The following is a 13,892-nucleotide window of genomic DNA, read 5'->3' as shown; positions in this document are numbered from 1 at the left end:
TATCATTAAGTCTCTTGTTTATTTCCCTCTCTTCTCTCCCCCTCCCCCCACTTCCCACATGTTCATCTGTTTTGTTTCTTAAATTGATTTTACATATTTTTTTTTAAATGTTTATTTAATTTTGAGAGAGAGATGGAGCATGAGCAGGGGAGGGGCAGAGAGGGGGGGAGACACAGAATCCAAAGCAGGCTCTAGGCTCTGAGCTGTCAGCACAGAGCCCAACATGGGGCTCGAATCCAGGAACCATGAGATCATGACCTGAGCTGAAGTCAGATACTTAACCAACTGAGGCACCGAGGCGACCCTGATTTTACATATTTTTAATAAATATAATAAATAAAATAAAATTATGGTTTTGAGTTAGAAGCATCCAGATACAATATTAATTCAGTCCTATGTTTGTTGATACTTACTATTTTAATAAATTTTTTAAATGTTTATTTATTTTTGAGAGAGAAAGGGAGAGGGAGGGAGGAGCAGAGAGAGGGAGACACAGAATCCGAAGCAGGCTCTGGGCTCCGAGCTGTCGGCACAGAGCCCGGCACAGAACCCGACGCAGGCCTGGAACTCACAAGCTGTAAGATCATGACCTGAGCCAAAGTCGGATGCTTAACCGACTGCGCCATCCAGGTGCCCCTGTTTATTGATATTTAGATGATTTCAGTTTTTCACTAACAAAGCATCTGGCTGGTATATTGATTATAGTGCTCCTGATATGGAAGAGATTTTGACAGAATCAGAAGTGAAATTGGATGGTGTTAGACAAAAGATCTTGCAAGTAGCCCAGGAGCTCTCAGGAGAAGACATGCATCAATTCCATAGAGCCATTACCACAGGTAAGTCCAGGTTCACGTCAATGGTAACTTTTTTTTTTTTTTTTAAACCAGTGTGTTACATGATTTCTGTGTGGGTTGCGTTAATTTTAATGGACACTTGGTGAAATATTATTAGCTTTTAAAAATTGGGACTTCTGCATAATAATGTAAAGGTAATCCAAAAACATTAAATTGGCTTTATTTTTCTGAGTAGAATAGTCATCAATAGCTTTTAATAAAGTAATTGAAAAAAGACCTAACAGAGTGAACTTTAGCCTTGAGGGCATAGGGTGTATTCAGACAAGGCACGTCGCATTTCCCACTATGGGGATATCTTACTGGTGGCTCTAAGTTTCAGTTTCAGGGAATGTATCACCTAGCCAGATGGACCCAAACATCTCGCAGGGCGACTCCATAGTGGAGTTTTAAGATAGTACTGGGTTTTATATAAACACAAATCACTTCAAATATATACAGATGAATCGCATAAATAGTAAAGTGCTTGGTTCTTTTCTCTTCACCCTTTTTTTTAATGTGAGTTCACTGACAGGAGAGGTACTGTATAATTAAGAAAGACAAATTCAAAGGTTGATTTATAGAAGTATGTGAAATTATATGTTCTTTCTATCAAATAGCAGATTCCACTGAACTCCAGGCGTTTCATCATGAGAAATGAGTTTATGTGGTATCTGCTCAGTGTATGTCCAATTTTAGGGTGAACATTTATAATTTCACTTGTTTTCAGAAATGTCAATCTAGTATGTTCAGATGTCTTTTGTTGTTGTTGCCCAATGATTACATGTACAGTTGACCCTTGAACAATGCTGGGATTAGGGGCGCTGACCCCTTGCACTGCCAGAAATCTACATAAAACTTTTGACACTCCCCAAACTTAACTACCAATAGCCAACCATTGACTGGAAGCTGTACCAATAATGTAAACGGTTTATTAACATGCATTTTGTATATTATGTGTATTTATTGTGTTCTTACAATAAAGTAGGAGAAAAAATGTTATTAAGAAAAACACAAGGAAAATACATTTATAGTTCTGTACTAATTTATTGAGAAATCCACGTATGTATGGACTATTACAGTTGAAACCCATGTTGTTCAAGGGTCACCTGTTGTGTGTGTGTGTGTGTGTGTGTGTGTGTGTGTGTGTGTGTGTGTGTGTGTATGTGTGTGTGTATTTTCTATTGAGGTATAACTGACATATAACATTATATTAGTTTTAGGTGTACATTGTATATATTATGAAATGACCACCAAAATAAGTTTAGTTAACATCCATCACTGTATATACAGAATTATTTTCCTTATGATGAACTTTCAGGATCTATTAGCACATTTTAAGTAGGCAATACAATATTATTAGCTATAGTTGCCATGCTGTGCATTGCATGGCACTTTAGACGTTTGTACCTTTTGAGTCCCTTCACCCATTTTGCCCATCTCCTGCCTCTGGAAACCACTTGAAATGTCTTTTGATATTAGTGAAAGAAAGTACCTGCTCATCTCAGTTAAAGCTGGGGTGTATTACTAGAAACTGAAGTGGTAACTCAAACAGTTAATGAGGAGTCATTATAGTACATTTCTGTCATTATTATTTACTACCAGGGATTTGTTTTTTTAAGTAATAGTGCATATAATGGAAAAGGTTTAATGAACTCAGTCTGTACTGTCATGTGGCACGACCTTGACCATGACAGATTCGGCAGGACTGGGAGAGAAGATCTGAGTATCGGTGAGATGGGTGAAGCAAAAGCTGAGACAATCCTCGTGAAGAAAACGTGATAATATCTTCATGATCTTGTAGCAGAAAAGATGTTTTAAAAATGACACAATCATTGGGGCGCCTGGGTGGCGCAGTCGGTTAAGCGTCCGACTTCAGCCAGGTCACGATCTCGCGGTCCGTGAGTTCGAGCCCCGCGTCAGGCCCTGGGCTGATGGCTCAGAGCCTGGATCCTGTTTCGGAATCTGTGTCTCCCTCTCTCTCTGCCCCTCCCCCGTTCATGCTCTGTCTCTCTCTGTCCCAAAAATAAATAAACGTTGAAAAATGACACAATCATTGCAGTGCCTGGGTGGCTCAGTCACTGGTTAAGCATCCTACTCTTGGTTTTGGCTCAGGTTATGATCTCACAGTTTGTGAGTTTGAGCCCTGTACCGGGCTCTGTGCTGACAGTGCAGAGCCTGCTTGGGGCTCTCTCTCTCTCTCTTTCTGCCCCTCCCTCACTTGCCCATGGGTGCACGCATGCTCTCTCTTTTTCTCAAAATAAATAAATAAAGTTAAAAAAAAAAATTGGGGCACCATGGTGGCTTAGCCCATTGAGTATCTGGTCTTGGTCTTGGCTCAGGTCATGGTCTCACAGTTTGCGGATCGAGCCGCGTCGAGCCCGTGTCAAGCCCTGTGTTGGGCTCTACACTGACCGTGCAGAGCCTCCTTGGGATTCTCTCCCTCCTTCTCTGTCTCTGCCCCTCCCATGTCATGCTCTCTCTCTCTCTCTCTCTCTCAAAATAAATTTTAAAAAATGACACAAGCATTAACTGCCGAAGGAAAAATGGATCAATTGAATTTCATCAAAATTAAGACATCATTTATCAGACCTCCTTTTCTTAAGTTGAAAAGGCAAGCTGAAGTCTGAGAGAAGACATTTACATTCATGTGTTGGGTAAAAGACACATATACAGAATTCCTACAAATCAACGAAAAGACAAGCAATTTTTTTTTTTTTAACGTTTATTTATTTTTGAGACAGAGAGAGACAGAGCATGAACGGGGGAGGGGCAGAGAGAGAGGGAGACACAGAATTGGAAGCAGGCTCCAGGCTCTGAGCCATCAGCCCAGAGCCCGACGCGGGGCCCGAACCCACGGACCGCGAGATCGTGACCTGAGCTGAAGTCGGACGCTTAACCGACTGCGCCACCCAGGCACCCCGACAAGCAATTTTAAAAATGGACAGGGGCTCCTGGCTGGCTAGTTGGTGGAGTTTGTGATTCTTAATCTCTGGGTCATGAGTTCGAGTCCCATGTTAGGTGTAGAGATTCCATTTTTAAAAGATGGACAAAAAACTTGAACAGGGGCCTCATAAAAGTGAATATTCATATGGCTAAGAAGCCTATGAAAAGGTGCTGAGCATTATTGCCTAGAGTGATGCAAAGTAAAGTCAAATGAGATACTATTCACTCACCGGCATGATTAATTATAAAGACTGATGATGCCACTTTTTTTTTTAAGTTTATTTTTGTTTATTTTGAAAGAAATAGCAGGTGGGGAGGGGCAGAGAGAACAGGAGATAGAATCCCAAGCAGGCTGTGCACTGTCAGTGCAAAGCCAGATGTAGGGCTCGAACTTACGAATTGTGAGATCATGACCTGAGCCAAAGTCAAGAGTCAGATGCTTAACTGACTGAACCCCCTGGGTGCCCCTGACGATACCACTTTATTATTATTATTAGAGAGAGAGCATGAGTGGGGGAGAGAGGCAAAGGCGGGTGGGGGGGAGAGAGAGAGAGAGAAAGAATATCCCAAGCAGGCTTGATCCCATCACCCTGGGATCATGACCTAGGCTGAAATCAAGAGTCAGGTGTTCAACCGACTGAACCACCCAGATGCACTAAGACTGACAATATACTTTAAAAAACTTTGGCAGTACCTAGCTAAAAACATGCTCCTACTGTATGATTCCTTTTGGATATGTACCCTTAATAAAAGTGAGGCTTGTGTCACCAAAAGACAAAGGCAAGAAAGCTTGTAACAGCTGTAGTCATAATATTCTAAAACTGAAAAATGACCCAGACAGGAGAGTCGATAAGTACATGATGGTATATTTGTACAGTGTAATACTACATAGCAATAAAAAATGATAAACATGCATCCCAGCAAGTATGAATCTCATATACATTCTGTTGGGCAAAATAAGCAAACACAAAGGAGTATCTATACTGTATAATTCCACTTATGTAAAGTTCAAAAAGGCAACATTAATCTAGGGAGTTAGAAGGCAGGATAGTGGTTATCTAGGGGTGGAGGTTAGGGGCAGGCGTTTCTGACTGGAGGCATGAGGGAACCTTCTGGAGTGATAGAAATGTTTTGTTTCTAGCTGGGTGGTGTTACATAGTTGTACACGTATGTAAAAATTCGTTAAGTTAAACATTTGAGATTTATGTTTAAGATTTATGCAGCTTATATATAAATTATAACTATCTTTTTTTTTTTTTTTTTTTACAAAGTCACTGTTGACATTTTCTTTTTTTTTTTTTTTTAATTTTTTTTTTTTTTCAACGTTTATTCACTTTTGGGACAGAGAGAGATAGAGCATGAACGGGGGAGGGGCAGAGAGAGAGGGAGCCACAGAATCGGAAACAGCCTCCAGGCTCTGAGCCATCAGCCCAGAGCCCAACGCGGGGCTCGAACTCACGGACCGCGAGATCGTGACCTGGCTGAAGTCGGACGCTTAACCGACTGCGCCACCCAGGCGCCCCATTTTCTTAGTTCTTTTTCCAGAGCCGATCTTTGTATTGGGAAATCACATCAATAATCTCTTCACGGCCTGGGCACCTGGCTGGCTTAGTCAAGAGTGTGTGACTCTTGATGTCAGGGTTGTGAGTTCGAGCCCCACTTTGGGTGTAGAGATTACTTAAATAAATAAAACTTAAAAAAAAAACCCTTCATGGCAGTCTTGTGGTGAAAATATGTGCCATGTTTAGTGAAAACAGCCATACCATTCATATTAATGACGTCCTTTGTCAGAATCCCTTTGGTGAGGTTTCTCTTGGGCACCCTGACATTTCTAGTTGTTAGGCTGGGCAGATAACGTTTGCGGCAACGTTTGCCTTGTTCTCTTTGATCTCCTGAAATTTTTATCTGCCTCTTCCAGTGGAAGTGGATTGGGGAGGAGGTAAGCTTAAACATCCAGCACGTTGACCTTTGTCAGTTCTCAGGGTTGACTGGAATCCAAAAGTGGCATTTCCAGGCCACAGACATGTTGTAGGTCTTTTCGTGGCTAGAGATCAGGAGGAGTGGTATTTATCATTTGTTGATACGTGAGTAGTATACTGCCATGAGGAGTGCCAGTGACTTAGTGCTCTTGTTCCCCCCCCTAGAGCTGGAGTAGTAGCTTTGACCACACTAGAGAGATCCATGGCAGGCAGATTTCAGTCATGGTGGTCCTGCTATGTGTAAATAGGCACGCGTGTATAATCTCAAGGACTGTACTAGGTGGTGGAGTTGGTACTGGGGAGCAAGTTGGATCTCTCTCAGTTTCTAGAAAGTCCTTGATCTGAAGAAGCAGTATGGTCTAATGTCTTACTGCATCAGAGTAACCAAATCACATTCTACACCTTCTAAACATTCGATTAACTTGGGTAACTAGAGGCAAGAGTTGGAATAGCTTCCATAAGCTTGATCATTTTTCTGTCACATCATGCAGTAAGCCTATCTCATAAAAATTCATGGCAACATAGTACATATACTAAAAGCTGACTACAGTTGTCTTCACTTTGACTTCAATCCGTGCTTAAAACTTTTACACTTTGGTAAAAACTTGCATATTTTCCTCACAGTGTTGGTGTGTTGTCATGTGATGATGTATTTAGATCTGAATTTCAAGTTAGTTCAAGGTTAAGCCCTACGAACCCAGGCAACTTAAAGTTCTGGTGGGACATTGTAGATCTGCTTGACTTGGCCCAATAATGTGTTTGGTATGTTCTTCATTCATCACTGAGTAAAGTGTAAGGAAAGACTTTAAACCAGAGCGAGGACCATATGGATAGTGATATGAAAAGAAACTAGAAAGTTGCACTTGGCTCATAGAACAAAACAGAGAAATGCAGAAAAAAAGGCCAGAGGAGTATTAGTCGTGTTTCTTAGGAAGGAAACACTGCACTCTTGGAAAGAGCTTAGGTAGGGCATTAATACAATGGGAGCGATCTTTAGATTTTCCCACTTCAGTGTATCATTGAGGATTATTTTAAGCACCATATTTCATTTTAGGTCCCTGTCTCTTCTTTGTCAGTGTATTTAAAAAATTTTTTTAATGTTCTTTTTTTTTTTTTTTTTTTTTTGAGGGCGAGTGGTGGAAGTGCAGAGTGAGGGGGGAACAGAGGATCTGAAACCGGCTCAGGGCCGATGGCAGAGAACCCTATGCGGGGCTTGAACTCAAAAACTGTGAGATCGTGACCTGAGCTGAAGTCAGACACCCAACCGACCCAGGGGCCCCTTTGTCATTTTTTTCGAAGATTAGCTACGTATGGATTAAAATTTTAAAAGTCCTTAAAATGAGATTCTTTAAGTGGAAACAAAGTTTTTTTTTTTTTTTTTTCTTTTAAAGTTAAGGAATAAAGCAGTTCAATAAAGAGGTATCTGGGACTTAAATTTTTGCTGACAGATATTTTATTTGATACCATAAGGTTATTTACAACTAGAGAAGCATTAACAATATGATGCTTCTGAATAGCTTGCTGCTTGTAATTGTTAAATGCTTGTTTTGGTGTTACTCCAAATAGTTGTTCTTTTGACTCGAAGATAAAACAATTCTGGCATTGAACTAAAGGAGTTCTGTGCTTTTCCTCATTAAGAATAGTGCTAATGGCACGCAGAGCATTTCCCTAAGGGATACTTGTGTGAGCTCAAATGTCGAGTATCCTCCTAATAATTGAACAACAACAAAAAGTTAGGTCTGTTTTCTACACATTTCTTATCAGAGTAGATTACAGATTGTCCCAAGGGATGGTTAAACAAATGAACAAATAATTAGTTGCTTGAAATAAGTCACTTAAAAAAATGTTGGGCTCTGTCATGTTTTTGTTTTGTGTTTTTCTCCTGTGGAGGAATTAACAGTTGGGGGAAAATGTTCCCCATCTCAAAGAAAAAAATTGTTTATACCACTCTGATAATAATGAAATTATTTAATTTTGAGACATTTTGGTGCACATAACTAAGTTCAGACCCTAACTAATATTTTAATTCTCTTATTCAGGAATGTGAATGATGTGTTAAGTGGATGTTTTGTGTCAGAGATTTTTTTTAAGCCATTGTTCTTTGTGACCTTTGCAGTATTTCTAAGTTAGAGATATTATGTTGCTAATATTCCTGAATTACAGATATATAAGTTAGAGATATTATGTTGCTAATATTCCTGAATTACAGATATTATATTTACTGCTAAGTAAGTGGGGAGTCTCACAGTGTTTAAGCAACTTGCCCAAGATAAGTTACTATAAGATATGGTTGGTTTCTTACCATATGGATTTAATTTACCTGTTGACTTTAATTTTTTTATGTTTATTTTTGAGAGAGAGAGACAGAGACAGAGTGAGAGCGGGGGAGGGGCAGAGAGGGAGGCACAGAATCCGAAGCAGGATCCAGGCTCTGAGCTGTCAGCACAGAGCCTGATGTGGGGCTTGAACTCACGAGCTGCAAGGTCGTGACCTGAGCCAAAGTCTGATGTTTAATTGACTGAGCCACCCAGGTGCCCTGAGATTTATTATGTCTTAAAAAAAAATTTGTTTTAATGTTTATTTAGTTTTGAGAGAGAGAGAGTATGAACAGGGGAGGGACAGAGAGAGAGGGAGACACAGAATCCAAAGCAGGCTCCAGGCTCAGAGCTGTCGGCACAGAGCCCGATGTGGGGCTCGAACTCGTGAACCGTGAGATCATGACCTGAGCCACAGTTGGCTGCATAACCAACTGAGCCACCCAGGTGCCACTGTTATTTCTTAAAATAAGTCCAGAGGTGGGGAGAATTTCAGAAAGGACATCTCTTCACACTTCAACATACTTTCTGATTTTGTGCAGTGCAGCTAGGGGGCAAGCTGCAAAATTATGTTATTTGAGGGGTGGGGAGACTAGGGAGTTGCTTTAAGTCCAGAGATGCAGCTGTGAGGATTTGTGTTGTGCAGCTGAGTTGTGGCCCCCACCTGTGAACCTCCAAAGAAATGTGCTAAGGGGACAAGCAGATAGCATTTGGGAGGTTTGTCAGGAACCAGTGATATAAACAGGTGTTTCATGCAAAGCATATGTGCTCAGATTGCGTAATAGTCTTTGAGGTTGGTTCAGCAGAGCTTTGCTTTGTTTTGAGACATACCCCATGATGGTGAGGGTAGCAACTGTCTCTGCACATAGGGGAGAGGTCTGGGGGAAGGGAATCTGTCCTGGGCACACCCTTCCCCCCAGCCCCCCCAAAAAGTGACGTCCAAACTTTTCTTCTCTTCCACTCCCTTTATATATATCCCAGGGGTTAGAGAGAGGATGATGAGAGAGGAACAGAGATTTGATGAGTGTGGAGAGAGTTGGAAGCTGAGATGGAGGCAGGCTCCCCACACAGTCAGGGTCCCCGGTCACCAAATGACTGTCATTTTAATGGAGACAGTCACGGGAAGAGTTTGATGATGTTCCCGATATCAAATCATGCCTCTGACAGTGGCTTCATTTAGATAAAGAAAGACAAATGCAACAAAAGATCTTTCCATCAGCATCTAAAAATCAAGAAATAATTTGAGAGTTATCAGAATGATTTGATAAATAACTTATGCTGTATCTTATAGCACTTGATAAGCGGTTTTATAATAAACAGAGTTTAGCATAGTACGATAGTACAAGAATGTATTTGAAATTTGCGGTTTATATTGCCTTACGTAACAATTATGTTCCTGTTAAAAGAGTTGGAATATTACTGCAAGGGACAAGGGAGTTGACGATGCTGACAGGAGACGTTTAAGGGATCGCTATCACGAGTAAGTGAGATAGGAAGAGAATGTGATCCTCTGGTATTAGCAGAGTCATCTTGGAAGGATTTAGAAGATCCCCAGATTACTATTAACTTTTCTACTCATTCATGTTTGCTTTTTGAACAGATAAAATCAACTGACGGAGGTGAAGTAGAAAGAGAGCTTTTGCTGTCAGACAGGCTTGGGCTTATGTGTTTTCTCTGATGTTCCTTAGATCTATAACCTTGGAGCACAGTATGCAACTTGTTTAAATTTCAGCTTTCTCACCTGTTATGGGAGAACAATAGTAGCTGCCTCACGGGTTGTTTTGAAAACTAAATGAAATATGTGTACGGGAGGCATTTCTTACTTTGTTTGGCACATCACTGTTAATGTGTTTGTGTTCCCTTCTGGAATTTAGCAGAATTAATCTGTAATAGTGTGCTAAATTAAATTTATTTTCATTTTGGATTAAAAACTCAGTAATACTTATTTTCTGAACACATACTCTTCAGTGCTGAAGAAAAAGCCCTGTTCAAATAGACAGTATCCAATTAGGCAAAATCCAAATTAGTGAACTTGTGTTTAAGTTTTACTGTTGATAGTATAATTGGATATACTCTACAAAGCTAAGGCTTATGGATATATTTTTGGTGTATAATTTATATATTTGAGAGTAGATTTTTTTTTTTTAGCAGAGTGGCATGTGAATCAAACCTACATCTGATTTTACTTAAACATTTCAGGGATCTGAAAAAGCTAACTTTTGAAAAAAAAATCTGATGGTATTCTTAAAAATAGCTGGGTGGCTCAGTCAGTTAAGCATCTGACTTTGGCTTGGGTCATGGTGTTGTGGTTCGTGGGTTCTGTGCTGACAGAGCCTGGAGCCTGCTTTGGATTCTGTGTCTCTCTCTCTCTGCCCCTCCCCCACTCACGCTCTGTCTTTCTCGCTCTCAAAAAATGAATAGCAAAAAAAATAGTTATAAATGTAATTTTTAAAAATTGAGATACAATTTATACACCATAAAATTAACCCCTTTAAATTGTGTAATTCATTGGTTTGTTTTTTTTTTGTTTTTTTTTTTTTAGTGTTTATTTATTTTTGAAGGAGAGAGATACAGTGTGAGCAGGGAGGGGCAGAGAGAGAGGGAGACACAGAATCGGAAGCAGGCTCCAGGCTCCAAGCTGTCAGCACAGAGCCCAACGCAGGGCTCGAACCCACAAACCGTGAGATCATGACCTGAGCTGATGTCGGACACTTAACCAACTGAGCCACCCAGGCGCCCCTGTAATTCGTTGCTTTTTACTGTGATTATAAGGTTGTGTAGCTTTCACCACTGATTCCAGAATGTTTTCATCACCCTGTAAGGACACCCCCTACCCATTAGCAGCCACTCCCCATCTTCCTTCCCCCATGCCAAGCCTAGGCAGTCACTATTTGACTTTACCTCTCCATGGATTTGCCTATTCTGGATATTTCATATAAATAGAATAATACAGAATGTGGCCTTTTGTGTCTGGCTTTTGTCACTTACGATAATGTTTTCAAGGCTCTCGTATATATCCTAGCACATGTCAGAACTTTATTCCTTTTTAAGGCTGAATAATATTCTCTTGTGCATATATACCACATTCTATTTATCCATCAGTCGATGGACATTTGGGTTGTTTCTGCTCCTTGGTTATTGTGAACGATACTGCTATAAACGTGTCCACAAGCCTTTGTGAACCTGTGCTTTCAGGTTCTTGGGTATATATATACCTAGGAGTGGAATTGCTGGGTCATATGGCAGGCAATTTTTTTAAAACACTGAAAGCCTAGGGGTGCCTGGGTGGCTCAGTCGATTAAGCGTCCGACATCAGCTCGGGTCATGATCCCGCGGTCTGTGAGTTCGAGCCCCGTGTTGGGCTCTGATCTGCCAGCTCAGAGCCTGGAGCCTGCTTCGGATTCTGTGTCTCCCTCTCTATCTGCCCCTCCTCCACACACACTTTCTTTCTCTCCCTCTCTATCTCAAAAATAAATACACATTAAAAAAAAAATTTAAAACACCGAAAGCCTGGAAAAAAAGGCTAGTTTAGAATGAAATCTCTGCCTGGTCTGTTTGCCTTTCTTTATATATGGTTTTTTTATTTTTTTTAATCTTTATTTTTGAGAGAGAGAGAGACAGTGTGAGCGGGGGAGGGGGCAGAGAGAGAGAGGGAGACAAAGAATCCGAAGCAGGTTCCAGGCTCTGAGCTGTCAGCACGGAGCCCGACACGGGGCTCGAACCCATGGACCGCAAGATCATGACGTGAGCCGAAGTTGGGCGCTTAACTGACTGAGCCACCCAGGCGCCCCCTTTATATAGGGTTTTTGATGGAGATTTGGACTGGGTGTATACTGCTTAAATATTATAAGAATAAGTGAAAATAATCAGAAGCGTTTAATTGGGTTTCCTTGTATATGTTCTAATAGGAGAACATGGAGAAAAATAACAAATTACATAAAAACAACCTACAGACTTCTCTCTTACTGGCAGCTGATTCTGTAAATAATTCTAATTGGATTTCATCCAAGGCAAAAGCAGAAGGGGAAGGCATTGTTTGATGGAATATGGCAGTAGGTTGAAATTTTTCACCTTGGGGATTATTCACTGAAAATAGCGGATGTCCTTTTTATCAAGTTGAAACATAACTTGTTTAAACATCCTTTTACCTAGATGTGACCAAAAATGCTTTTCAGTGTTTGGGGCCAGATGTCCTTGAACTCTCTGTGTGGTATATCATGAAACCTAATAACCATGGAGCAAAAATGGCCACCTCATCCATGAAGTAACTTTAAACAAACACATCCCAGGGACAACTTAGATGGTGACTTTAGATACACTTGAAAATGTACTGTTTGACAGCCATGCACATTAATACAGACTGACACCACAGATAGATTTTGAGGGCTGTTGTTCTGTATTTCTTTCTGCCCCCGTGAAAAATAAATCCGATACCTTGAAGACCTCGAATTCTGAACTTTATCAGTTTGAACTTTATCTTATAAGAATATTTCTTTCTTAGTGGACTTAAATCCAAAGTACTATATATTAAGTAAAATTGGAGAATTCTGAACATTTGAATAGCAGATTTTAAAATAGTTTTGCCAGAGCACTTAAAGTTTCCTAAAACCAGTAAGAGTAGGGAGAGATTATTTTGAAGAATTTACTAAACATTTGAGTCTCTTTCTCAAGGTGCTTTGGGGTGGGGAGAGGAGAAAGTTGTGAAGACATCATTCCTTCCCTCAAAACTCTGGGGTGCAAAAAAACGGGCATTCGTAACTTGGAGCTGGCTGACTAAGTTTTATGTAGTGGGTATGAAGAAATGCCTTGGCTGGGTGTATCAGAACATGTCAACTTTTTTTTACAGGTGGAAGAAGATTTGAGAGAAGGCAACATAGGCACAGAATAGCACAGAATCATGAAAGTATATGGTGTGAGAGCCTAGAGAATAAAGTTAAGGCCTGGAGAAGAGCTGAACTGGGGATTTAGTGGGGGAAAAGTTTGAGAAAAAGTGAAAATGTTTTGTATGGACTTGAATGTAAGGAGGCAGGTAAAGCGGGAAGGGCACGAGCTTCTGGGTTGTAGGAATGTCTTTTTACTATGTGACCTGGGTGAATTTCTGAATTTCTTCTGGGCCTCGGTTCATCTATAAAGGAAGGATAGTGATACAGTCATGTAAGGTTATAATGAACATTAAAAAGATGGATGTAAAGTACCAGATACATTATCTTCTGTATAACTGACACTCAAGACTTAGTAAGCTGCTACTAATATTTTATTTATATTTTTAAAAAGTTTTGTTGGAGGCTTCAGGGACTGGGAGATGTTTGTATACTTCTGTTCATAGCAGCATTATTCACAATACCCAAAAGGTGGAGGCAACCTAAGTACCCATTGATGGATGAACAGATAAACAAAATTTCACATGTCCATACAATGCAGTATTATTCAGCCCTAAAAAGGAAGAGAATTCTGACACAGGCTAGAGCGTGGATGAACCCTGAGGACCTTGTGCTAAGTGAGATAAGCTGACCACAAAAGGATAAGTTCCATACCATTCCACTTCCACGAGGTAAGTAGAATAGTCAGATTCAGAGACGGAGAAAAGAATGCTGGTTGTTAGGGGCTTGAGGGAAAGGAGAAGGAGGAGTTATCTAACAGGTACAGAGTTTTAGTTTTTTAAGAAAAAATAGGTGGTGGTGACGGTTGCACCACAGTGTGAATGAATGCCACGAAACTAGACACTTAAAAATAGTTAAAATGGTTAGTTTTATGTTGTCTGCTCTATTTGGTGAGTTTAATACTACTGCGTATGCATTCATTTGTAAGAATGCAAACATTTT

The 13,892-nt window shown here is 40.4% G+C and overlaps 1 protein-coding gene across 1 annotated transcript in view; it reads left to right on the top strand.

Moving 5' to 3' along the window:
* The window catches only part of TSNAX (translin associated factor X), a 32,764-nt gene that overhangs the window by 6,761 nt on the left and 12,111 nt on the right, over nucleotides 1-13,892 (top strand). The window contains exon 4 of the mRNA XM_045437366.1: nucleotides 706-836. Coding sequence (XP_045293322.1) covers nucleotides 706-836 — 131 coding nt within the window. The remainder of the gene's footprint in view (nucleotides 1-705; nucleotides 837-13,892) is intronic.

Source organism: Leopardus geoffroyi, chromosome D2 (assembly GCF_018350155.1).
Source record: "Leopardus geoffroyi isolate Oge1 chromosome D2, O.geoffroyi_Oge1_pat1.0, whole genome shotgun sequence".
NCBI classification, from domain to species: Eukaryota; Metazoa; Chordata; class Mammalia; order Carnivora; family Felidae; genus Leopardus; species Leopardus geoffroyi.
This window is presented reverse-complemented; position numbering and strand designations above follow the sequence as displayed.